Raw genomic sequence first — 27,878 nt, 5'->3', positions numbered from 1 at the left:
AAGGACTCAGCCGCTGAGAAGCACAGACTCTGTTTACCATAGCCCTCCCAACTTCCTTTTCCTCTCTGTAAAATTGTTCTTCCTTTACCGGGCAGGAGCTTGCTCATGGCTTGCCATGTTTTCAGACCTCGAATTGCAATTCTCTGCTGATCCCAAATAAACTCATCATTGTTGGAGAAATATCTGGCAGTCTATCAATCAGGTCAACACAGGCAAACACATTTTAAGCCTCTGCAACTTTTCTGCTAACATCTCATTGGCTAAAGCAAATCAAATAACCCAGACCATGGTCAAGGATCAGGGAAGTCCATTCTGCTTCTCATGGGAGTTGCTGCTGTTACAGGCAGAGGGCATAGATGCAAGGAAAGGTGGAGAATTGCAGCAAGTAATTCAGTCTGCTAGAGTCCTCTTTGAACCCTAAAGCCAATGAGAAACCACTCTTACCCAGCATCTTTACTCGATGTTTTAATTAATTGATTATCTCATTCACACCCATTTAATCATTCTTTCAGTCATTATTTTCTTATGTTTATTTAGTAAACAAAAATGTGCTGAATGTGTCAGGGATGAATAGAAGTAAAATCTCTTAATGTAGTTTTAAGTAGAAAAATTGGAGGAGAAAGCAGTCTAGGTAGCAGAGGGGGAGCTAAGTGGCATCCAGATGAAAGCTAAGGCCAGGCTTCCTCACTCATGAGTGTCCTTAGTTTTATTTTGGACCATGATGAATACTTCAACAAAGACTGTACCACTTTGTCCAATTAAGTCAATCTCTTAAAAATGAATTTGACAAGACAGTGGATAGAAATGTATTGTATGCTCATCAAGAGTTTGATTGAATTTGAGAAATTCAAAATTAAGGAAATTTAGTGCGTTCTTAAACATATCACATCTACCTGAATGGGAATTTGGTGGATTCGAGTTTCTTTATGTATAGCAAGGAATTGGCCTCTTCCAAAGAGGGGTCTGGCCTTTCTCCCTAACTAACTTTTAAATTCTTAGAATTTTCCAGGTGGTAGGAATGTCATAGGTCCCTCTGACCATACCTGAAAGTTTATGCCAACAAAATGACTCAGGGTGGGGCAGTCACACCCTATAGTTTTAGGTTAGGGATTGGCCATGCAAGAAGGACAAACCTGTGTTTAGTGATTGGTGGCTTTGGGCCATGTGATATCACCTGGCCTCTGGGGAATTTTCAGTGCTAGGCCTACTCAAGGTCTCTACAGAATAGTTTCTGGGCATTCAGGATTAGCAGTTCTAGTACAGAATTGGAAAAGATGCAACATGAAGAAATCTTTTTCAGACTCTTCTCATAAGGGAGTCAGTGTATGTCAGGTGAGATGCTGAAATGAAAGAAATGGATTCAAGCAAAAAAGGAAAAAAAAAAACCATTGAAGGCTACTACTAACTCAAAAATACGTGAATCTCAGAAGCTGGAGGCAGGTGGAAGGCAGCGTGAGAAGGTGTTTGTCAGGAAGCCACTTGTCTAAAGCAGCCTTCTCCACAGAGATCTGGCCAGTAATTTGTCCTGCTGTCTTCTCTGCACTTACAAGACTTTTTTGTTAATGCTTTATGTCACTGTTGTTTTTATTTAAGAAGACATATTCTTTTGAGAAGAAATGGCCACCTGTATTAAATTGTTAAATTCGAAGTACTTTATGTTGAAGTCTTTCTGTTCAGATAAATATGTATATAATGCAAAAGCTGTATGGTCTTGGAGCTTCACCTATATTTTACAGACAGCTAAGGCAGGGACAGCCAGCACTTAAAGGAAGACCATTTTTTCTTATACGAGTGCTTCAAATCTGTTCATATTTGGTGAATTTGAGCCCACTGTAAGTTTCCAGTTGCCTTTTAAACAATCACTGTCATGATATATGCTGCCACTTAAACTTTTTTCTTTTGATGAACATATACCATATTTGCAAAAGCAGTGGCCACCAATGCCAGTTTATAAATAATCTTGAGTACCTGGATGCCATTTCATTGCAAGTTGTGCTCCTGTTATATGTCTTACTGCTATTTCAGGGTGGATTGTACCTAAATGGATGTTTTCTCAGAAACAGCAACAAAGCTGTCAAGCCAGGCTGGGTGTTAGATGTTCCTCAGACTCTATCTCCCCTGCTTTGTTTGTAAACACAAAGTCAGGGAACCGCATGGTAATCAGACCACCCTACTCAAGACAGCAGGGCACAACTCGTGCAGACTCCATAGTCTGCAGCATTTGGTCATGTTAGTAACTTCCCTGTTTCTCAAAAAATACAAAATATCTTGGCTGCCATGTATGTGCATAGTGACCCACTGCTTCGTAAGAGTGGTCCAGCCCAGATTTGGAGGAAAGAAGTGAGGAGTGGTCCACTAATTGTATGAAGGCAAAATGCATCTCTTTCTTCCACACTTTAATGCATTGTCAATTCCTGAAACATTTGATGAATCCAAGAGACAGCAGAAAGCATGGTAGTGATTAAATAAGTAAGGTGATAATAATAATGATAACCAGTTCAATCCCACCATGGCAAAGTTTAATGAAGAAGCAATAATTGACTTTGGCAGGGAGATTTATGACCTTCATCCTTGTCGTATGATAATATCTTTGCCAACTTTGCTGAGGTTGGAGTATGGTGGTTGGGGAAGGGGAGCTGTGTGTTTTCTGATTCAGTCTTGCCTTATACTCCCTTCTGCTCCCTGGTTCTCTTACCCTGAACCTTTCACTAGTAATTCTCTTTTCAAATACCCAGCCAGAGCCCTCACCCCATGTGTCACATGGAAGGGTCATGAATGGTACCTCCTGCACAGAACCATTGTGGGGCTTCTCCCCACAGTAGTCAGAGGGGCCTCTGAAGAGGGCAGATTAGCTGGAGAGGAACCTTGAAAATATTATGTTGAATAAAAGAAGTCAGTCACAATAGGTCATATTTTGTATTATTCTGTTTATCTGAACTGTTCCAAGAATAGGCAAATCTATAGAGACAAAGTAAATTAGTGGTTGCTTAGGGATGGGGAAAATTGGGAGTAACTGCTAAAAGGGTACAGAGTTTTCTTTTGGGGATGATGGAAATATTTTAGAGTCAATTGTGATAGGTGCACAATTCTGTGAATATATTAAAAACCATTGAATCGTACACTTTAAATTGGTGAATTGTGTCATATGTAAATTATATCTCAGTAACGCTGTCATTAAAAAACAAAAAGCCCCAGCTGATTGAGAAGGTGGTGCTGTGCGACGGTTAATCACGTGGACTTCGGTGCTAGAGAGATTTGGGTTGAAGCCTGACCATACCATGTATTAGCTGTGTGATGTTGAGCATGCTGCACCTTTCCTCATCTATAAATGAGGGCAATGATGGTGCAGTGTCCCTCAGGATCCGCAGGAGATGGGTTTCAGGACCCGATGTGAATACCAAGATCTGCAGATACTCAAGTCCCTATATCCAAGGTTCTGCTCTCTGGATTCAACCAACCATGGATTGTGTCATACTGTATTTATTGAAAAAAATCTGCTTATAAGTGGCCCAGTGCAGTTGAAACCTGTGTTGTTCAAGGGTCAGCTGTATCTGGATAAGAAGATTCTTGTGAGGATTGTTGCGATAGTACTTTTGAAGCCCTTCGTGCAATGCCTACGTATTGCAAGCTCTAAATAAGTAGCTATTTTTAAATGGTTTCTTTTCCCTTGGAATCCCTTTGTGTACTGAGGCCCTGAGAAGTATGACATTGATTGATGTAAACCTTCCCTACTGGGCTGTAAGCCTTTTGCAAGCCCAGAGTTCCTTTAGCTGATCTCAGTTTAGCTTCCAATATCAGTTCTTACACCCAGTTGGTGCTAAATGTGTATTTATAAAATTGAATTGGATACATTTGGCTTCCACACTAGATTGGGTGCCTCTTGAGGGTCAGTACCGTGACTTCTGTTTGCACTCTACAGAATCAATCACAGGTCATTAGAAAATAGGTGTTGTTTTTCATCATGAAGTCCTTTTAATCAGTGGGCAAATGAAACTTCTAATTCCTTTTGGTGGTGTTGGTTGCTTCCCCCAAATCATTTCTTGCCTCCCTCTCTCCACTCTTCCTGGCTGTCGGTGATGTGATTTGTGGGTGTTCAGGGGAGAATCTTGATCATCCTTCATCAGTGCTTCTATCTCCATTCTCCTTGCCAGAGATCAGTTTAGGAAGGTGTAAGTGATGTGTCTGGCTGATGAGATGTGCAGGATAGTCTGAGGAAGTTTTCTTTCCTCTTAAGAAGAGATAAACGAGGGGAAAAGGGCCCTTTTCTGTCTCTGGTTGTTGCAGCATGCGGTGGTGATGTTGGTGGGCTCGGGAGAACAAGCTTAGGAAGACACGAGAGCAAAAATGGGGAGATTGTGGGTTGCTAGTGAAGCACTGGCCACTGAAATAACTGATACTGGATCTCCAAGCTTTTTGTTGTGTGCAGTAATGAACCCCACATTTCTTTCACTCTCTTTGATGTTTCTGTGGCTTGTCACTGAGAGTTTCCTGATGTCCTTTTCTGTCTTCTATTCCCACTGCTCATTTAGGTAAACCCTGGAGGCAGGACCATTGATGGGAAGAGTAAAGGAATTCTAAACCAGGGGACCGAGGGAGCCAGGAGGAATCAATAATTAACCAGGTATTTATTATTCATTATCTATGATTCATACCTCCCTTTCAACATTTAGAGGTTTGTGTGTTCCATGGCCCATCACAGCCTCACTTTTGTGATGGAAGAAAATCCTGACAACTATCTAATCATCAATACAAGGTACAAAAATAACATTTTCACAAAAGTCAAAATGCACACATATAAGGGTCCCCGGGAGAAGTGCACATCTGGCTGTACATAACTTTTGGCTGCTGTGGCCAACAGTGATGTCAGACAGTCAAGAAGGGAGGCTGATGTAGGTGCTCTATTCAGGGAAGGGAAGAGTTCTTTTGGGAATAGGAAGGAACTGCCCCCAAAATATTGCAGGAGAATGAACATGAGCAGCAAGTGGAAGGAGGAAGACTTACTCAGGGCACTTGCTGGCACATCTGCCTTCGTGGAGGAAGAGCGGGCGGTCTGGCTGCGTTTGGCACTTTTTGCATACACTGTCTTCGGAGCAAGAGGCACAGTCCTCTGTACAGCTCTCACAGTTGCCACTCCGTGCTGAGGGCCATGTGCCTTGGGGACAGGATGAGACGCAGGTCTGAGCCAACAGATATGTGCCTAGAAAGCCCGGGAAGAAGGCAGGTCAGATGATCATCACATATCTGATTCAACAGCATACACAGGCAGGCAGAGAACTGATACTCCCAATGGCTTTTTTTACCTGCTCTGAAGACCCAAGAGTTGGGAATACCTATTTCAGGATTACTGAAATAGCTGTCAGTGGTGCTGAGTCTTTCAGGAGGACTTAAAGCTCTAGAAAGGAAACTGACAGCAGAGGCTTTGACGTATTTCTTTGACTTTCCTACTAGTATTGCTGCGGGTCACCATGGGGCTTCCCTTTGCCCAGTCCATCAGTCTGTTAAGACGTTTGTCTGTCTTCCGAGTGTGAGGCAGTTGTACATGCCCAGCCTGATGTAATTTGTTTTTCTGCTTTCTGAAGCCTGTCCTGTACAGCACTAACAGTGTAGCAACCCTTCCGTCCAACTCTATCTTTAATGGACGGTCCATCTGTTTATTTTTAATAAAAAAAAATCAGATAACATCTTTATTAAAGAAAACAATTTGAAAATCACTCTAAACTCCAAAATTCCAAGAAAAATTCCTTCAGTTTGTGCGTGTAGACTTTATGTGTTGTAGGGGTAAAATCATGGCATATCTATCATTTTAAGTTCTGTTGTTTTTCAGTCTCATCTCACTATTAACATTGCACATTCCAACGTAATGCCCACTTTAGTGGGAGTACAACATTCCTAATTCCTTTTCTTGTTTGGTTTTTTGAGGGGGAGGTAATTAGGTTTGTTTATTTATTATTTATTTAACGGAGGTACTAGGTGTCGAACCCGTGACCTCATGCGTGCTAACCATGCACTCTACCACTGAGCTATACCCTCCCCGCTGCATTCGTAGTTCTTAATGTTAATGAACCACCTTAATACACCATCCCCCTAGGTCATTTTGTGTTCTTAGAGACAGAGCAGTTAATTTATTGAGCTGTTATGTTGTTGCTCTTGTTTTTTTTTTCCTTCCCCAAATTCCCAGAAATGAAGGAGGGAATACCAGGTAGACTCTGTCCCTGCCTAGGTTCTCTGCTTTCAGTTCTCTTGTTTCAGCTAATGCACTTTAAAAGAATAGTGGAACCTCTAGCAATGTCAGGTACCCAGAGACCCTAACAAATTCTGTGGCCAAATCAATCACTAACTTCTTTATCCTTTTGGATAAGAAACATTTCTTTTTTGTTTTGGTTTCTTGAGCACCAGTTTTTACTATAGGTCAGTGTTTGGATCCCTCTATTTTTCCAGAGCAGCCACTGGGATTAGGATCATGTGATGGGACTAGATAAAATCCTGCAAACTTTTTACATGAAGATGCTAATATACATGAGTTACAGTGAATTGGATTGGCCACTGCCATCTCCTGTCACACACCACACTAACCTTTCGGACATGAAGTGCACAGGGTCGCAGATCCATGGCAGGTTTTACAAGAAGAATCACAAGGCTGGTGTCTTCTCAAAAGGTCTGTGTAGGGAAAGAAACAAGAAGTCCGTCTCTTTTGAACAGACTCATAGTACTACGGTGTTGAGAGCAATCTCATGGGTAATCTCATTTCCCTTTTCACCCAAAATAGAACCCCTTAGATTTTACATTAGCTAAGTGTTGACACCACCCAATGCCAACCATGTGGGCTTCATTTATTTTATTTTCTTACTCCTTCATTGACAATTGATTATCAAGACTTTCTTGGCAAACTCCCAGTGACAGGATAACCTTAAACACTATGGGGATATTTGAACTAACAAGCGTTTCTTCTTTCATATTTCAAAAATGTGTGGGAGTGAGTGAGTGTGTGGTTGTGTATATGCGTGTGTGAGTTTTCGAGTCAAAGATAATCACTTATTTCCCTAAGACTCTTAGATGACCACTTTGCTTCACTCCAGGATGATAACTGAGAATTCATTGTGCCTTTCATGGAGAAACTTAATCTCTTTTTTGTTTGTTTCTTGTTTTTTGGAACCAGATCTCATAACTGGTTGATGTTTGGGTCTTTGTATTCTTCAGAGTAGCCACTGTGGCGTGCGACCCAAATTGATCTCTTAAATGTGCTCCCAGTCATCGCTAAACGTCAACATAACGGAGCCACCCAAGAGCTTTCTGGCTGGTCAGGTGATAGGGCATCCCAGGTCAATATGTCATTAAACTAGGAAAAGTTAAAGCTGTTTCCCCTCTCCCCAAACAACCATTTGATGCGCAGGCTTTTCCAGAAAGTCGGCAACACTGTGGGGCAATTTCACAACATACATAACAGCCTCAATGACATCACTCACTCAGTACACAGATCTTGACTAAATTTCAGTAATCGCTTGGGAATCAGCATGACTCACACAGGGGAAGATTAGAAAAAGAAGTTCTAGCTCAGAATATGTCATAGGAATGATCCTGAGGTTCAGTCATTTGTTATTATTGGCATCTTACCATTTCCCTCCCTCTCCCCGGCTGCCTGCCTGCCTGCCTGCCTGCCTGCCTGCCTGCCTGCCTGCCTGCCTTCCTGCCTTCCTGCCTGCCTGCCTGCCTGCCTTCCTGCCTTCCTGCCTTCCTCCCTTCCTGCCTTCCTCCCTTCCTCCCTTCCTCCCTCTTTTCCTCCCTCCCTCCCCTCTTGCCTTTCATTTCCTTCCTTCTCTTCCTGAAAGTCAGTCTGGCAGAGTTTTCTTTCCTGTCACACCTGCCTTCAGAGCCCAGCAGTGCCCCTTCCAGGCAGGGTAACCATGGATATAGTAATTAAACTTTCAGAGTCCTGCTTCCCATGTCTCTTAAATGAGAGCACATGATTCTTCCCTTATAGGACTCTTGTGAAGTCTGAATGAGACAGTATGGGTGAAGTGTGCACACACTCGCTCTGTCAGTGGTAGTTCCTGCTGCTGCTTCTCTCCTCTTTCCTGGTTTCCTCATTTGTTACTATTCTACCCCATTTCTGAGGCTTTTATTCCCCTTTCTCCTTCTTCTGTTCCATACTTGGCTTGGCACCAGGAGGCATTGCTTGGTTTCTCTCATGGTACTCATGGTTAGGAACCTGATGAGTCTGCTTCAGAGAAAACTAGGTTCGAAGGTAGGCAGGTGGATAATAGAGACAGAGATCTGTGGCTATAAATGATTGTCCATCCTGCCAGGCTGAGTGGCAGTTTTTTTCCCCTAGTTTGGAGAGAAAATTTTACACTGGTTTTCCAGTAGACCACCTGACTGATGTCCTCTCTCTGGGGGATCTGTTAAGAGTTCAGTTAGCCAGTGCAGAGCAATACTAGCCCTGGGATTTTCATGAAAGCGGTCTGCCTAGAGGTAATGGATGTGTCAGCTAGCCTTAAGGTGGTAATCATTTTGCAGTATATACACATTTCAAATCATCATGTTATACACGTTAAACCTACACAATGTCGTATGTCAGTTATATCTCAACTAAGCTGGGGAAAAGGTGCTTATTTAGTGGTTGAGAGCAGTTATTCAAAGAATAATAACAAAATAATATTCATCAGACATTGAGCAACTTGAAAATCTTCAATATTCTATATCCAGGCCATTGGTTGATTTTATCATTTTTGTGCTAAAATGTTATATTTGAAAATATTTTAAAATTAATTTTCTCATATTTAAAAATATAATGTATATATTTACACATATACATGCATTTATAATTACATAAACGTAACTCACATTCTGGCAGTTTGCTAATTTTACTTCAGTACACTTGGCATAAAATTCTGTAATGTCCTCATACTTCCACTAGAGGGTACTCTGTACACACAGTTAGCAGGCAGGCTTGGGCAATGGATGAAGTCACCCCAAGCCAGAGCTTTTTATCATAAAAGATCAATGACTTAATCCCAACAAGTAAAATTTGACCTTGACCGTAGTTTCTCCGTTTTCTACTCCAGAAATTCTAGACTGAACAGGACCGCCACCACCTCTCACCAGAAATAACCTTGACAAGAAAATGTAATCTCCATCCTTCAAAAATGACTATAGTTCAACCATATAAAACAGAAGTTCTTCTTCTTTTAATTTTTTCAATTAAACAAGCAATACTCACGTGGTTCAAAATGTGGAAAAGGCATGTACTGTGAAGTCTCCCTTCCCATCCCCCCCACCCTTTTTATACAGACTTTATCTATTCACACTGTTTATCATGTTGCTTTTTTTTTTTTGGTAACTCAGTATTTTGGAGACCATTCTTTATCAGTACATAAAGAACCTCTTCTTTCTTTCTGATGGCTCCATGGCATTCCATCGTGTGGTTGTGTCATGCTTCATTTTTCTACGTTCCTATTGGTAACCGTGTAGTTTTTCCCCCCAATCTTTGCTATTTCAGCAATGCTGCAGTGACTGGGAAGGCACTATTCTTAAAGATCTGTGAGGACAGAGGCTTTTCTTGACAGCCTTGCCCAAGCGTAACCACTTAGCACCTGAGGAATGTCCTCGTGTGTTCTAGAAGTCTCCAGTGCTGTATGCTTCCCAGTCTCTCCCCTTTGGGTGCCCACTTATATTTTATGTGGTGGTCCCCTCCTGTCTCCACTTCTCTCACGACTTCTCCATCCCTGTTTGCTCCTCCTTGCCCGACTTCTTAGGCTGGTTTCTACATCACAGAGACTCTCCTGCTATGTTTGATGGTCGTCTCACTATTTCTCTGTTACCTCTTTTGATTCGAAACTTCCACCTTCGTCGCTCCTGCGGCAGGCTCTTCACCGAAGATGGGCTTGTGGTGCGCACAGGTTCTTTTTTATTAAAAGAAATAAAGTATTTTATTTTTTTTAATGCAAAAAGGATAAAGAAGAAGATAAAGTTTGCCCATAATCTTACTACCCAGAAGTGTCTGCTGTGTATACTTTGTCACATAGATTTCCTATCTTTATATTGAATGTGTGAGTATAATTATATATGTGTACATATACATAGTCATTTACATCTTTTGCATTTGTAATACTGACCCTACAGTTTGCATTTAATTTTATAACTCCTATAGGCATTTTCTCTTGCCATGAAAATTATTTGTAAAAATTCTTTTTAATAGTTTGTGTATTTGCATGAACCTTAATTCACTTAATTTTTTCTCGTTACGTTTTTTAGATTGCTTCCTCCTTTTTTTTTGTTACTATAAATAAAACTTCTATCAACATCTTTGTACGCATTCTTGGATAAGTTGGGTCTCAGTGTGGCTATTAGGCATCCCAGCTGCTCACTATTTGCCCTTCTTTCTGGAACCGTTTTGTCCAGACCTGTGTTACTCTCTAGGCCTCCAGATTGCTTTGTTTCATGAGCTCAAGAAGGTAGTTTTGAAAATGAACTAGTGTTTCATGTGTGAAAACTAGGTTCAGTTAAAAGATTAGAGGATAGATTAACTTTTATTGTATCATATTATATGCTGGAGGCTTTGTATGTGTTCTATCTAGCATTTAATTCTCCAAATGACCTTGTATGAGATAGTTTCATGTTCTCATTTTACAGGTGAAGAAACCGAGGTTCGAAGTGGATGAGTATCGTGCTCAAGGTCACAGAGCTAGTAAAGAGCCAGGATTTGAATCCAGGTATGCCCAATTCTGGAGCCTACATTCATTAGAGGGATGACTTAGTAATTAAGTTGGATTTAAGGTAGTTTGGTAGAGGTCAAAGTGGTGATGTATGGTAAAATGGCTCTTTGGAAAACAAACCAAACAGAAAGCTTGATTCATCATGTTTCTAAGTTTCCATGGTGTAAGTATTCCCACCATAGCTGATTTCAAGTTGCCAGTGGTTTAATGATCTGCTTAGAGAGGTCCTGGGTGTTTAGCAGTCAGTGGAAGCAGGTGCAACTGGCTCCTTCATACCACTGGGCCAGGAGTTTACTTAGTTACCCAGAAACATGTATTTCCTGCACACTGGGTTCTGATTGGTTAGTTAAGTAAAAATCACATTCTCATTTCTCAGTTAAGTGAGGCAACTGTATATATCTACAAAGTCCTTCTAAAAATCAGATTTTCATGGTATCTTTAGAATTCTCTAAAGTTTAATTACTATCAGGTAACATATCTCCCCCCTCTTGAGAATTTTTTTCCACACACGAGTGGCTTCCAGCATTTGTAACTGACCCTGGGATTTCAGTCTTTCTCAGAGCATAGAAATTAAGATCAAAGACAGGCTAGTGATAAATTGTTAGGATGTGGTCAAAGATAAAAAGTTAATTTACCATGTCTGCGCTTTGTAGATTAGACTACCATCAGAATATGTAATTAGAGCCTGCTACAAACATGGTTTTAATCAATGATGGAAATAGGTGGGTAAGGAAATCTGCAGAAATTACTCCTAGGACTTTCCAGTGGGAAAACCACTTAAGAAAATTCAAATGATTTAACAGCAATAGAAAAGTAAACTGTTTCCATTTCCAACAATGGTTTCAGGAAACCAGCTGAAGCCATCATCTCCTTTCAAAGCCCACGGCAGGTCACACCTGAACATTTCCGCCATCGGTGGCTCCGCGTGATGGCTGAGTCACTGCTGATGCCCTGGGGCAGCCTGCTTAATACTGGTTCTGTAATTGCCATGCTAGGACACTGGACCAAGTAACCTTCAGATTAGTGACTGGGGAGTCTGGGGATGTTCTGTACTTCTGCGCTCTGACTTCCTGGTGCAGGAAGAGCGGTGAGTTGAGCAGCCACCTTTAGAGACCACTGTGTCTTGGCCAGCCGTGGCCTGATGTGTGGGGAGCTCTCCATCCCTGGACGGGGATGGGAGGTGTTCCCGTTCAGCTGGTGGCTGCCAAAGAGTGATGCCCTCTTGTCATCTCCACTCTTTGTGGGCAGCCACCTTATTAAAAGAGAAGTTGAGCGGATTTTTATTTCCAGGGTGCTTCCTCAGCGCACGCTGACCTAGATGTCGGGGGCAGTCGCAGTCTTCAGATGGCAGACACGATCTGATGGTTTCCGCTGGCAGTAGTGTGGCTGAAGGGGTGAACTGAAGTTTGTCCCATCTTACGTGTCCTCCCTGGATCTGAATCTGTGTTTAAAACCACGACAACAACATAACACCTTCCTGGTACCACCTAGGCAGTTACATTCTCTCATAAACACTGTGATTTGTTTGGATTGCCTCTAAGTTGACCCAAGATGACTGCAGTCTGCTTTCCATCATATTAAAGGCACAGCTAATCAGTGCTGTCCTCTGGGACCCTCTGCCCTCCTATTACCACCTCAACCTTGTTGTTGGTATTTTTTCCATTTGGATTTTTAAAAATTTCCCCTCATGCCCCCTTTCTGCCTTGGCCCCCTAAGGATCCCATGGGACATTGCATTGTCATGTCTCCTGGGGGGTTTCTCAGACCCTCCGTGGGCAGAAACCGTTCCTCACCCTAGGGCTGGGTTACTCGGGGAGGTTACCGGTGGCATCAACCTTGTTTTTTTAAGGAAAAGAATTCAGGAGGAAAATGCAGGCATTGGCTCAGTCCATTTCAGTGGTGCCTGCTCTACACTGGGGAAACTGAGCTGTGGCCTCCCCTTGCTCATTGAAGAAACTTTTTTTTTAATCACTGTTAATAGTCTGCATGTCTTATTTCCTAGTGCGTTGAGGTGGAGAAGTGCAGCCATGTCGTTGACTTTATTGCTTTTGTCCAGCCACGAGAAACATTTTCATCTGCTTCCCAAATCCCTTATTCGTGCTAAATCCCCAAATGGACTAATTCCTTCCTCTCTTCAAAAACATTACGTTTTGATTGTAGAAAATGCAGAGGGGTGGGTGTGGTGCTTCGACAAAGGGGAACAATCAGGACCTGATTTCTGCTTGCAGAGTGCGTAGTCCAGTTGAAAGGGACGTGTAGTCATTCGGGGAATCAAGTCTGCTCTGACTCTTGGCTCCCTGAACCTTTTCATCATCTGGACGCCAGATAAAATACAGATGTTCAGAGCTAGAAACACAGCACCAGACTATTTTCCTCTTGGCTTGCACTGCCTCTTAAATGCCTGCATGCCAGACAAACTCGTTTTCAGCATTTTGGTTCAGCTATAATTCACGGAAGATATCCCAATCTGAAGAGAATGTGTTTCTTCCCAGCTGTGTCTCTGAAATCGGCCTGCGTTCTCAGTGGCCTTTGGCCGCTGGATTGGTGATGGTCTCTGAGCTGCTTTTCCTTTAAGGTCACATGTGCGACAGTGTTGTGGTAGACAGCAGCTGTGGACATCCTTCCTCTGCAGCCCAGCAAGAACCTTTGCTTCTGCCCCAGACCTATCACTCTGCAGCTCTCAGAAGACTCGTCCTGAGCAGACCTTCTTTCAGCTGCTGTTTGCTTCTGCACTGAAATGACCTTTTTTTTTTTAAAACAAATCCTTGCCTCAAAATCCAAACGAGAGCATCTCTTGTTTTCATGAGTGTCTGCATAGAATGTGAGTCAGATTTTTCCAGCATGAGGAAGATTTTGTTTTTTAACCACCTCTGACGTGGAGAGGTCACTGCAAGTTTGTGATGACCTTGCAAGGCTTCAGGGTGAGGAGGCCAGATCTGAAGACTCAGGTGGGGAGGAATACATGTGGGCTTTTACTATGAGATTCCAGGCTCCCACACGTTTCGTCCCTTCTGTCTCCTCTCAAGCCCCCCACTTTGCCCGTCTGCAGCTGGAGAGGGCAACTTTTAAAGGCAGTCTTGAATAATGGTAAGTTCTAGGGATGCAGCCGGAAAGTCAGCTCGTTGACCTTGAGCTCCCATACTTCAGAGCCGTTCTGTCTTGTCTGACCTGACAGACCTGTCCCACCGCTGGTGTTCCTTTATCCTATAACGAGGTAGATGAGTGTGTGATAGAAGCTATTGTGAAATCTTTGAGAAAATGGTAGTCATTTCTCTCTGACTCTCTTCATATGTTCCAGGGTCTACTCCATCCGGGTAGAATCTCACGTGGTCAGACCAGTCGTAAATTGCCTCTTGGGTTTTCCCTCCTGGCAAGGGCCAGCCCCAGCCTCCTACCCTTTCCCATAGTGAGCATCCAAGAGGCTCTGGGACTCCAAGCTTTCGTTTCACGGCTGCCTTCATCTCTTGAGGATCCTGAAAGGAAGGGTTCAGGGGTGGGGGGAGGCAGAGAAGGCAGCTGGACACCTGCGATCTCTCTCGGGAGGCACGTACCATTCCAGAATCTGCCTTCCACCTGGGTCTGGGCGGGGCGCACACACGTCCCATGCAGCAGCTGCAACCCTTCGTGGCAGCTGCTGCATTGGTCGTGGCCAAGGCCGGTGCAGGTCTCGCAGGCTGGGTGGCAGGGCTCACATTCTCCCATCTCTGGGTCTCCATAGAAGCCAGGGTCACACTTCCTCACACAACTGCCGCCTGCGTAAGAACACAGAGAAAAGGTGTGAAGGTGGAACCCTGGCTGGCTTAGCCTGGGGCTGGTCGCAAGGCCAAGTTCTAGACAGGTCGCAGGGAGTCCGAGGAACATACTTGCTTTAGTTTGTTTTTAAAGAAACCATGATGAGGGGAGGGCATGGCTCAGTGGTAGAATGTGTGCTTCACAGGCCGAGGTCTTGGGTTCAGTTCCCAGTAATGCTATTACAAATAAATAAATAAACCTAATCCCCCCCACAATAATATTTCTAAAATTTATAAAGAAACTGTGATAGCAGTAGCTTATTTCAAGCAAGAAACATGTCTTAATAAATCCCACACTTTAAATCCTCTTTCAACTGAAAATTGAACTTGGCTAGCAGCTCAAAGGGTTAGGAGCTTGGAATAAAGATCTTTACATCCTCAAGGCCTTGAGAAACCACGAATAAAATGATCTCTATGTAGAGGACCCCTAAAGGTCACTGTGGGCTGTCTGCCCCACTGTCTCTCCCACAAAAATTCCAGGGCACTGGACCATTCTTCAGCTGGAAGACTCCCAGCATGTTTTTCCTAACCATCCATTTCCATCAAAGTCAATGAATTGTCCAAAGTCTAGGACAGAGGATCTTGTTGAACTTTTACGGTGCAAGGAATACATAACATGGATTAAGTCTCAAGGAAAGAATCGTGGTCTGAATATTCCAGGTGACCTGAATTCCGAAGCATTTCTCTTCAGCGCCCCTCCGTCCCTCCCATTCCCTTTTTATCCCTGTCAGCTTGGAGATATTTGAGATTAATTAAGTGCAATAGGAACTGTGCTTCAGTTATGAAAGCAGGAGGAAGTAGTCCTGGCGAATGTTTCTTTTCAAACCAAATTAAAATTCCTCCTTGGACAAGAGGCACAGAAAGGCTCTCAAGCCAATCAGACCAGCTCTCCCATTTCTGGGCGGAGCCCTGGAGCCTGGTTCTCACTTCGGACGATGCCATTTTCGGGCTTACCCAAGAGGAAGAAGCCCTCTTCACACCAGTAACACTCATGCTGGTCACAGTTGCCGCAGTTGGTGTCACACGCTTTGCATCCAGATTCTTCTCTGTAGGTCTTCTCAGGACAGGTTTTGTAACAGTGGTGTTCAAACCTGTGAGGAGAAGACAAGAGTTTCTTCTGTGTGTTATGTTGACATATTTCTCTTTACCACCATAATTTAAGCCCCGTATGTGTGTCTGTACATCATTCTTTGAAGATACAAACCCTTTTTCCTTAATTTTTTGGGGTATAATTGACATACAACACTAGTTTCAGGTGTATAACATAATGATTCAATATTTGTACGTATTGCAAAATGATCGCCACAGTAAGTCTAGTTAATATCTGTCATCATACCTAGTTACAGGTTTTTTTTCTGTGATGAGAACTTTTAAGATCTACTCTCTTAGCAACTTTCAAATGTTATGCATCATTAAAAATTTTGTCATTGAGCTATTGTTGATGAGCAATATTATGTAAGTTTCAGGTGTACACCATAGTGATTCACAGGTTTTAAAGGTTATGTTCCATTTATAGTTGTTATAAAACGTTGGCTCTATTCCCTGTGCTGTACAATATATGCTTGTAGCTTATTTACTGTATACATATATTATACATCATTTTTAACAGGTGGGTTTTAAGGGAGAAAACTTCCTCTTGGTCAGTTGTGTGTTCTCCAAACCAAGTCACTAACCACCTCCCTCTGGAGTCCAGGGACCCTGTGTCAGGGCAGCAGGGCAGAGGCTAGGAGGAAGGAAAGGGGAACTGATGTTTATTAATGGAGCGCTGATTACATGTCAGGTATTAGCTCATTTAAACCTCTGTACAGTCCCCAAGTGGCAGCTGTTACTCATTTTTAATTTCTCTTTGAGAGAACTGAGCCTCAAGGTTAAGCACTCAAAACCACACAGGTCAAAGAGGGAGTGGGATTTTACCCAAGATCCATTTGAACAGACAACCTGTGTGCTTTTGCCGCATGGCACCTGCCAGGTTTGAAGTAGTTCATTGTTGAGTTCAAGCAGCTTAGCATGATGTCTGTAACCAGATTGTTAATATTACCATTGAAGTGCCTTCGCTTTTATGTACTTACGGTTTTACGTATATCATCTGTTATTTCATTCTACAGTAAATGTTGTAATTCAGTGAATTACAGGTTCATTTGAAGGGGGAGCGGAAGGAAGGTGACCTTGCCCTCTGATGAATTTCACGGCATCAAAAAGATATCAGAGGCAAGCTCTGCCTTTCTTCCTTAACAACTATTGTGCAGTGTTTTATTAGCTGTACTCAAAAGTTGCTACACATATCCTAAAGGGCTATGAATATGTGTTTCTGGAAACAGCTCATGCTTTACCCGTTGTGATATTGGGCATGCTTTTTCAGGGAACTTGTGTCTCAAGGGGTTTTATGAAACAAGCTCATTAGGGAGCAGCAGTGGGACAGAGAGGTTGACAAGGCTGGCTCCAAAGCTGAACTGAAGAAGCAGCTCTCAGGTGACAGAGGAAGTAGGTGCAGGGAAAGGGGTGCGTTCTGGTGTCAAAATGAAGGAGTTGAGTGAGGCTGGAGGGATGCAGAGTTGTAAGAGGGACAGGAAGGAGAGTTCCTCAGCTGCTTCTACACGGTTGCTATTTCTGTTTGAGTGTGTGTCCTCCTCCCTCGGTTCTTAAAGGAGCGTTTTGTACCCACAAGCACGTGGCCTCACGGAGGATGCTTACATTTCTGCCATTCATCTCTGCTGGGGTTTCCTGGGAGGGGCCACATGCAGGGAAGTGCCCACCATGAACGTGCTGATGAGTGACTGGCTGCTCATTGAACGCCATCTGGTCTCTCTTACAGCAATCTGGGGGCCTCTTCTCCACCCCCTCCCCTGTTTCAGTGGAATACTAATTTAAATCCTTCCATCAGCAGTGATGTAGGGATGCAGTCAGTGCAGAGAATATCAGACAGTTCTGGAGAAGTTGAATTAAAACCGTGAGGTTAAGTAATGATTAGGCGGACAGATCACTTTCAGCATGTTTCAGCTTGTTGGGTTTCCCTTTCCCTTCCATCCTCCCCACCCCTTTTAATCTCTTCACAGCGCCACCACATTTGGGTTCTGGGAACGTGACAGAGGAGAAAGGCAATTGTGGTGCCAGGAGGCCTCGGCCCAGCAAAGCTGAAGTGACCCACGGGTAGACCCCCCACTAGCTTGTGTGCGACATGAGCGAGCCAGTCACCTCCCCGAGCCTCAGTGTCCTCTTCTGAAGAAGAGCATCGATCCCGGGTCTTTGACAGGCTTCACAGGAAGGTGAAGAGAAGTAATGGACGTGAGAATTTGTTCACCACAAAACTCCAGTTCTTAGGATGACGGGCAGGAACTGTGCACCCTGTGTCTTATTTGGGGCCTTCCTGTTCTTTTTATCTCCCTTCTTTTTGTAGTTTTTCTTCCAAGAGTTTTCTACCAGAGTACCCTGGGAGGGAGACTAGAGTAGGAAGAAGAGGTGACTTTGAGATGTACCAGCTCTCGTTTGTGGGCTTGTACTAGAGAGCTGCAGGGCTGATGGTTTTCTGCATTTCGTTTAACCTGGTGGTCTGTGTCTGTCATTACTGGGGGGAGGATTAAGAGCTAACAAAACACCTGGCTTTATCCTGGACTGCCTGACTCCTATTAAGGATGAGGTCTCCACGCAGACATTTGGAAACAGCTTGCTTGGGGTTGGGTAGATTATTAAAGTCTGTCCATACACAGCAAGGTCTGAATTTGGTAACCTGTGGCAGGATTCCTAGACACCAGTGTCAGGCTGGGTGACTTCCAGGACCAAGAAAGAGAAGACCTCCTTTTGAGGCAAGAAAACAGCTGGGCTCTTATTGCTAAATCCAAGAATTGTTCATTAATAACCTGACAGGGGAGAGTCACTTCAGGGTGCAGGGCCTCTTTGCTTTAATCACTGGGTTTAGGATTAAGTTGGTAATGCTTAAACTGCAGAAAAAGTTAATGCCATGAAAAAAAAAAAAAGAAAGCCAGGCTTACATGTAATATCCTGTAACGCATGATGTGCAGGTTCCCGGATCATCTGGAAAAAAGTTACAATAATGAAAAATCATAATCCTCAAGAGTTCATCATTTAGAAAACTAGGCTTTAGAAAAGTGGTGGCTTCAGACAAGTGCTTCTGGGATAATTTCATGAAATGGACTGTCCAGAAATATGTGAATAGCTTGTGCCATTTTTAATTAGTAACAAGATGTATGTGATGATTTATCTTCATCAAAGCTCGTAAAATAAGAGTTCTCATAAAAACTTGGCCCTGACTTTCGAGGAGGAATAGACCCAAGCTACTGGGTGTTCAAATTGCAGATCAAGAATGTCTCACATGAAGAAACCCCTGGCCACGACTGAGGGAAAGCCGTCAAGCACGTCCACACGCACACACGTCCAACCCGGAATGGTGGGCTTTTCACATATTAACCACGAATGCCTGCCAGTGCGAGGGAGTGACATCTGGGAGGCTGCTTTGAAATCTGGACAATTATTTTGTTCCAATACAGTATCCACTTTGTGTTCTACACTTCACCACCCTCTTAAAGAAACTGTCCTGTTCTCATTAAATACAATGAGTGAATGTGTCCCTGTTGGTTCAGAGAAGAACTCTTTCCTACAGCTTTCAGGGGACTTAATGAGAGAAAGGACTTTGAGAATCACTAACTCAGTCTATTTCCCTCCTGGAAAGTTGCCAACTCCCAGATCCAATTAAGACAATTCTGTGACTCGCTCCGGCCTGCAGTTCTTGTGAGTAACAGAGTTACCTCCAGTAAGTTCTCTCTGTGATCCAGCCTATACTCCAGTCCTGCTCTTTTCGTTCTAACAGGAGGTGGAAAACAGTTGCTCCTCTTTAAAACGTTTCTCTTGGTGTGTGAGGTTGTGTCACCTTTAGCTTTATGTAAACTAAATGAAATGACGTCCTCTGAGTTTTGTGCCTTGTTTCCCTTCCTAGTCAGCTCTAGGCTCTGTGCTGGGTTTCAGGAAGCCTGCCCCTTAGTGGTCTAGTCAGCCTCACCCGAGTCTTCAGTCAGATTTCCACCTTAGGTCCTCCTGGAGGTGCTGCAAGACAGCACTACTGTGTGTCCCACACACTGTGACTGATGCGTGTCACCACAGTCATAGTGGCTGGATTTCCAGAAGCAGCCCTGCCGTGTGAGCACTGCGTGCCAGGATCTTCCGGACATAGCCTAGTAAGGATGCCATGGAGAGAGCGCTGGGGGCTGGGCTACCTGTTTCTAATTTGAAGTTTCAACCCCGGCTTAACTGTCTCGTGAACTTGCACAAGCATCACTCTTAACTTTCTGAGTCCTGATTTCTACAGGTGTAAAATGGTCTGGTTGAATACGATGGTTGCCAAGCCTCCCTAAAAGTCAGATTCTGAGGCTGAGTCTAGCAGGAATGAGCAAACTATGGCCCACTCGGGGGCCCAAACCAACTGGGTCCTTCCGTTTGCATATTGTGCATGAGTGCTTTCATGCTGCACCATCAGAGCTGAGTAGTTGCAGCTGAGTTAGAAAATATTTACTATCCATCACTTTACAGAAAAAAATGTGCTGATCCATGGCCGTAGCACTGTGACTTTGTGAGTAACAGAGTTTCCTCGTGACTTTGTCATGCTTGCTTCTGTTAAGTGACACAGGTGCATATGCTGTTATCTTAACAGCTGGCCCCAGAGTTCCTCTAAAAGAGAGAATTGTCTATATTTAGGAAAGTAATCCTATTAAGCGACGTGGGATAGAAGTTTAATCAGAAGGATTAAACAAGAGCCGAGACAACCGAGGAGATAGGCTTCTGCAGGCGGCCACGATTTGCTCGTGGAAGGGAAATGGTTTTTATGTCTGGGCCGACCATGTTTGCTGTAGGGGGACTAGGGCAGGACAAGGAAGTGGACCAGAAACCAGGCTGATTAAAGGTGGAATTGGGAATCTGAAGCTAGAGGAAGCCCTGAGAAGGAAAAGCTCGTTGGAATTCTCAGGATTCTTGAGGTGGAAGCTTTATGCTTCCACAGTCTGTTGACTGGGGATCTGAATCCACTTGAAGGGGGTGCAGAGGCCCCGGTGAGCACCAGCAGTCACGCTGGGTACGTTTATTTCCTGTGGTGAGTCTGTGTTTGCATCTGTATTCTTCTCGGTTCTGCGCCTGAATAAGCTACCACTACTCAGCTTACATTTGGACGGCTGTCCTCTTCCTTGCCCGTCCCTGATGAACATATTTGACTCTGACAGTTTTGCTGATTTGGCCAGGGCTGGGGAAATTCTAATCCTGTACTCTCATGTTCTGGCCATCCCTCCCATCTAGGAACTTAACGAGTTTGCTCTCTGCTCTCTTAAGCAGGTCACTGATGAAAATGTGAAACAGAACCAGGCCTCAGAAATGTGCATACCAATGTAATCTCCAGTCCAGTTGTGCTGTGAATTTGGTACCTTTACAAGAGTTTGCATAAGTGAATACTGCATAGAACAGGAACTCTGTCTTGTGACAGGTTATGAATGCCCATTAGTCTTCCTTATTGTGACCAGTTGTTTTTAATGCATAAGAATTATTTAAAATTTTTTTTCTACCCCAGAAGATCCACAAGTCAGACATAAGCTAAATGGATTTAGCTTGACCACTGAGAGGCAGCTGTTGCAGGATTAAGGAAAGGTAGCAATCCCAAACCTAGAAGTAAGCCAAGTTGTCATTTGGATGGTAAGGAGGGCTGAAGGAGAAAGACGAGTTCTCCTGGCTTCTGATATGTGCGTGTGTGTGTCGGGGTGGGGGGCAAGGAGGCGGTAGTTGAAGAGTCTAAACAAGCTAGAATTGTTAACTGTCTTGGAAGGTGTTATCTAAAGTCGGATATTTAAATAGCTCTGGTTATTTGATCTTGTCAAACTTTTGAGCTGAGAGAGCATATTTTGAGGCGGGAAGGGGTAAGTTCAGTCAGAATTCAGAGACAGAGCCTTCCGCATTTGGAAAAAAGCCTGCAGAAACAGCCACTGGCTTTCAGCTGCTCACATCCCAGCTAAAGAGAATGTGTGAGCAGACGCCTTGTCAAGACAGGGATGCAGCCTTCCTCTTTTGAGAAAATTCATTTTATTGTCTCATTTTTATGGCCTGGGGTGGGCAGGGCTACAGTGTACTTTCTGTCTGGAGAGAGCTTCGTGATCCTCTGTGACACCTTTCCGCTGTTTCCTTGGTGACCATCAGGGAACTCACTGCAAATTCACTGTCCTCATGGAGACATGGACTCCTGCTGTCAGTGTCACCTTTAGTGGTCAGCTTACATTCTCTGCCATTTTTTTTTTTGTTCTCAGGAAGACCTATAGCCTTCACCATTGGATATGGGTGGATCAAGGCCACCTTAGGAGTTGGTACATCTTACTTACAAACTATATTGGAAAAGGGATATTTTAAACTTGAGAAGAAACTGGACATTTAAACATGTCCAGAGGAAAATAATTTATTTTTATGGTTCACATAAACTTTGAGTCACCTAGTTAAACATACATACAAGCAAATGACTCTCATTTGCTTTTTCTAAATTTCTTTTTCTTTTTTTTTCATTTGAGGGAGACAGAAGAAACTCAGTGTCTTAAAAACAGCCCTTTATCATGTAATACCTAGATATGCCGGAATTAGCCAGGGATTATATACTACTGTTTAGGCAGAACTGACACTCTGCAAAGCTGTGGGGGAAAGTTAATGTCCGGGTGCTCCTACCTTGCCTTTGGCTATTGCTCTCCAAATTAATTTTCAGGCTTCTAGGACTTGTATCCATACCCTGAGTTCACCAGGCCTCCCTCTGTGGCTGCCTGTTGAAACCTACCTGTTCCATGTCTCATTACTGCAGAGACCTACCGAGTGACTGCTTAGGGTGACAGACTGATGGGCACATGAAACCTTCAGTCTTGGAAGGCTGTGAAGCTCTCACCTACCTCAGTCTCTTCTCAGGTGTCCTAGACTCATCAGGGTCCTTCTGCCTTGACCTCTTAGGCCACGTCTGTGAATGTGCCATAAATTGTAATTCAACTGTAATTCAATGTACGTACCCTGGATGCTTGCTTTTCCCAGATGATCTTAACCTTTTGACTTAGTCACCTTGCCAGGTCCAATCACGTATGTCCTAGACTTAGCCAAACTTGGGGCTTCGTTTGCCTTCCCAGTGCTTCCCACACTCAGGCAGAAAATTAGCCCAAATTGATATCCACATGTACTGTGTAGGTTTCTAGCCCCCAATAACTCTCCCAGCTCCTTAATAACAGAAATCAAAAGCAATACTCTCCATATTGTTTTGAAATCTAGTTTAAAAAAATTAGCAAGTGCCTGCAATTCATATGTGTGTGTGTGTATAAATTATTTATATGTACTGGTGCATGAATATGTTACATATATTAAAAAGGCATACTCAAGTAGAAAATTTAAGAGGATAACATACAAATAATTTGAATACAAGTTCTACGTTTTTCTGCAGCCCAGGGGATTGTCTTACACATTTCTCTTTGGAGACCACTGGCTCAGGCTATACCTAACCAAAAGCCACATCTGAGCTAATGAATTCATGTATTAACATTCCAAAAATATATCTTACATTTGATTCCATTAAAGTTGTCATTGGAAGAAATGGCTCTCTGATGGATTCACTCCCTGCGCTTGGCTTTCAGCTTTCCTTATGTATAGACAGACTATATAATTCTAATGGACTTGTTCACCTAGCACTTTCGGGTTGGGAGAAAAGTTGAAAATATCGATATAAATGAATGTGTTTGAATGACAGGGCTAGATTTTGCTTTCTGCACCTTTGCCCCATTGTCTCTGGCTTTAGTACATGAATTTGTTCCCAGAACAAACTTTCTAGATGAAAATAACCAATGATTGTGTCCCTGCAAAAAGACAGCCTAAATATTCATCTGTTGGGAATAGGTTAAAAACATACAATACATTTGTGCAAGATGGACTAGTCCATAGCCATTAAAATTTTGTTTCTCAAGAGTATTTAAAGACATAGATACATTTTCATGTTAGGCTGTGTGAAAGAGGATCATACGCCATACCTAGATCTGTGTATAATATGTGCATCTATTTACATGTGTAGATACAACTTTATCAAAAGTCAGAAGAAAAAGCAAAAATGTTAGTAGTAGCTACTTGTGTTTTTTGTTTGTGTGTCTGTTTCTGTATTTTCCTAATAAGCATGTGTTACGAAATTAATTAGAACCAAAAATGCTACCAAGGGAAGAAGGAAAGTGCTCAGGTTACGATTTCCAGGGGTCAGTGGGGCCGCATGTGTGGGAACAGTCTCCTCCCACAGCTCTTCCCCAAGGGGGCTGGCCTTTTGGTTCTGCTCCTCATTTTCTGTCCCTTTTCTACCCACTTCTGTTCTCTCATCTTTCCGTTTTGTTTCTCAGCATCCCCTGATTCTACATCACTGGGACAAGACTGACGTTCTTCTGTGGGGTGTGGTTAAAACGCTGGCAGATGTTTGTACAAACTTCTTTTTAAAAATTCACTTTTAATATGAATTGTTCTTCTGCTAGGATTCTGTGAAGGAGTTAGATGACTAGGAAATTGGGTTGTTCTTGGCTCTGCCTCAGACTCATGAAGCAGAGTAGGGGCTGTCGCTTGGGCCAGCCGTTGTTAAACAACCCTTGTATGAGCACCGGCAGCCTTACTGGGGCATCAGTAGAATCCCCACCTCCTGCTGAGATTTGCTGTTTCTCCTTTTGAGGAGGGAGACAGCATTATAAGGAGGCGATACTTAAATTGTTTGGGGAGATAACTAAGCATGTTGTCAATAATGCATATTCTCCCAGAGTAAATGTGTATTTAGTTACTGGACAATGCTGTACAAATTTGTAGGAGAGTCACTGATACTCTTTAACTCACCCAAGGAAAATGAATTGGGTAGGAGATTAATATTCCCAAAGAGTGCAATTAAATTATGAGCCCTAAATAGCTCTAGAAAGTCCATAATCCAAATATGCTTTGTACTTAGAATTGCTTCAAGTAATTAACACTCAGATATGAAATAGACCTTCTGACAGTTTTGCCAAAGCAGAAGATTTTTTTGGAAGGTTCAATGGTGCTAGGATACAAAGTATTTGGTTAGGGGGACTGTTGATGATTTTCAGTCATTTTGTCCTCACTGGTGTCCAAGGACAATGGATAAATATTTGAATTGGCAGTAATACAAATGGTGCAGCTGACAATGGGGCACAACCCCTGGAGGGACATGGTAGTAGAAGAGACATGAATAAATAATCTAAATCATTGTCTACAAATGTTGGCTGAAAGAGGGCTCAGTTCTCTGTTGGACTCCAGTCTTTACCAAGTCTTCTGATTCCGACAGTGGAATATCATCATAGGTGAGCTGTTTATGGATTTCCATCCACCTCTAGACCAACGAGCAGGTGGAAGTGATGGCTGAATACACACAGCTGAGTTCCTATGAGGCTCGCTCCCTACAGTTGTATTTGCATTCACTTATTCATCCTAGAGCTTACATTTTAGGGGGAAGACAGACAATAAAAGAAAAATTAGGGAATGATTAGAATGTAAATAAACTGTAAATCCTCAGTGAACATGTGATGCTTCATAAATATGCATTGAATGAAGAAGAAGAAGAACATAAATAAGTATAAAGATACCTATTTAAAGGGTTAAAAGTGATGAGACTGGAGTGGAGAAGGGAGGCCTTAACTTAGGCTAGTTGGGAGAGAGCCTTTTGAGAAGTGACATTTGAATAGAGACCAGAAGGACAACAGAGAGTTAGCCATGTGAAGTTCTGAGGGCGCAGTGTTCCAGACAGAGGCCAAGAAAGCTTGATGTGTTCAAGGAACATCTGGAAGGCCAGTGGAGCAGAAGAGAATAAAGAGAAAGGGAGAGAGGAGATGAGGCCAAGGTCAAGGGCAGGATCGGATCAAATGTGTCTTAGAAGCCAAGGTAAGAGGTTTGCATTCTAATGTAAGAGTAATGGGAAGCCATGAGAAGCTATATTGGAAAATGACTTACTTAGCTGTAGACGTAGATACCTCCATTAAGTCACGCAAAACTACGATTCCAGGTAACACTTTTGAGAACACTCCGTTGAGGAATATACTAGAGGAAAAATGATTTGGGGTAAACTAAGATGGTGGCTGCAGTAATGAAGAAAAATCAGATTTGAGAGAAATTAAAAAGACAAAATTGAGACACATAGGTGATAAGATGTGGGAGGTAAGGAAATAGGATGGTTCCCTAACTCTGGCTTGAGCACCTGGTTGGATGATGGAAAAGGAGGAACATTCAGCAGTGAAATAAACTTAGGGGCAATAAACAATTACTTAATAAAGCAGTCCATACACTGCTTTTTAAAAAATAATTTCTTTTCAGATTCTTCTCCACTATCTGTTATTATAAGAAATTGAATATAGTTTCCTGTGCTATACAGTTGTTTATCTGTTTTTACATATAGTACTGTGTATCTGTTAATCCCAAACTCCTAATTTATCCCTTCCCCACCCTTTCCCCTTTGGTAACCACAGTTTGTTTTCTGTGAGTCTGTTTTGGTTTCATATACTGTTTTTGATATTGTAAGGAGTATATGTAGATAAGAAAGGCAATCCTTGCTCTCAGAGAGTTTGTAAGATGGTGAGGGGACAGAAATTAGCAGAGCTAATTAGGGGAGAAATCATAGTGGAGAAATTCAGAATAGGCAAACAAAGCTTTAGTGCACCACAGAGATACTTGTTTAGGGCCTGAAAGGGACCCAGTTTTAGTCGTCTTCTCTCTTCCTACTTAATTAGGCTTTTATCTCTCTTTTTGAATGGAAAAATTCAGAGCATTCTTCTTATAGTTAGGATTGCCAGATAAAATACAAGACTGAATTGGGAACCCAGTGATTATAATTTCAGTGTAAGGATGAATAAAAATAAACTTTCCAGGAGAAGAGGACAGAAAAAAAAATCATCCTGATCTTAGTCTTGGCACTGGGTAGATTAAAACAACAATAACAACAAACATCTCAGAATTTGTAACCACACATTGGATCTCACATAGGTTTTTAATCAAAATTGATGTTACCCATGTGTTCTAGAACATCTCAAAAGGAAAACTGAATTTGAAGTAGTCCCAGATGGGTGGTATCCCAAGGCAGTTGGTAGAAGCAAAAGCACATCCTCTCTAGAGAAATGTAATCTTAACCCAGATGGCAAAATATTCCCACATTCAAGGAAAATGGTCACAATTTAAAAACATAAACCATAAGGAAATCAGGTGCTCTGAGTGAAAGTCAGCAGAAATTACAGACAGCAGGATCAGACCCACAGAGACTACAGATCTTGAAATTATCTGACTTAGAATATAAAATAACAAATATTTACTATTTTAAAGAAATAAAAGGACATCTTGAAAATAGAGAAGTAACTAAGCAGTTTGAAAAGAACCAAATGTAACCTCTAAGTGAAAGACATAAAAATTTGAGGTTAAAACTCGATGGATTAAGAAGTAGATTAGGCATAAGAGAAATAAAATTAGTGAACTCAAAGATACAAAGAAAAGATAAAAAACTCAGTCCAGAGAGATAAAAAGAAAACAGAAAAGAACAATAAGAGATAATGGAGGTTAAAATGAGAAGGTCTAATATATGTCAAAGTTCCAAAAAGAGATAATAGAATGGGACAGAGTCAATATTCAAAGAGAATAGAATACCTGGGAGTTTTCCAGAATTGTTGAAAGATACTAATCCTTAGTCCCAAGAAATAGCATAAATATATATGTTATTGTACTTTTAATCAACAAGAAGACCCATCATAGTGATATTGCACAATAACCAAGAAAACAAACAGCTCTTAGACTGTGGAGAACCATAAAGAGCCTTAGTAAGAAGAAAGGAAATACCTTGAGAAGAGAACGTGAAAGTTTGTTGAATGAAGGAACATCAGTCATTTCAGAAAGGCACTAAAACAGTGGCAGGAAGTTCTTTGAAATTTTGCTGAAAGACTTGGAATCATAAAATATAAGAGCCAGAAGGGAACTTAGGCTCAAGGCCCAGCTTAAATGTCTTAGTAAGAGTATGAAGCATTTTTGTTATTCTTTTGAGTCCTCTCATTCTTCGAAAAAAATGAGTCCTTTTTTCTCCCCTGAGCTTCCAATGAGCTTTGCATTGATGCTGCCGCTCTTATCCAGGCTAGGGTTTTGTGAATTGTTAATGGTCTGCCATGGTCAGGGACTGCATCTCCCTCATCTGTCTAACCCTGGTGCCCAGTGTTATGCCCAGCATTAATTCATTCCTTCTACAAGTATATTTTGAGTTCTGCTGTATGCTAGGGCTGCAATGATGACTAATTCCTAGTACAAAATGGAGCTTGGGGTCCAGAGGGCAATGCAGCAAGTAAAAAAATATTGCAATGAATGCTGTGTGATCA

The 27,878-nt window shown here is 42.5% G+C and overlaps 1 protein-coding gene across 1 annotated transcript in view; it reads right to left on the bottom strand.

Moving 5' to 3' along the window:
- Positions 1-27,878, bottom strand: part of PCSK5 (proprotein convertase subtilisin/kexin type 5) — a 413,215-nt gene that overhangs the window by 31,032 nt on the left and 354,305 nt on the right. Inside the window, exons 25-29 of the mRNA XM_072959607.1 lie at positions 18,489-18,531; positions 15,457-15,593; positions 14,263-14,463; positions 6,574-6,657; positions 5,002-5,197 (exon numbers count right to left, since the gene is read on the bottom strand). Coding sequence (XP_072815708.1) covers positions 5,002-5,197; positions 6,574-6,657; positions 14,263-14,463; positions 15,457-15,593; positions 18,489-18,531 — 661 coding nt within the window. The remainder of the gene's footprint in view (positions 1-5,001; positions 5,198-6,573; positions 6,658-14,262; positions 14,464-15,456; positions 15,594-18,488; positions 18,532-27,878) is intronic.

This window comes from Vicugna pacos, chromosome 4, assembly GCF_048564905.1.
Source record: "Vicugna pacos chromosome 4, VicPac4, whole genome shotgun sequence".
Taxonomy (NCBI): Eukaryota; Metazoa; Chordata; class Mammalia; order Artiodactyla; family Camelidae; genus Vicugna; species Vicugna pacos.
This window is presented reverse-complemented; position numbering and strand designations above follow the sequence as displayed.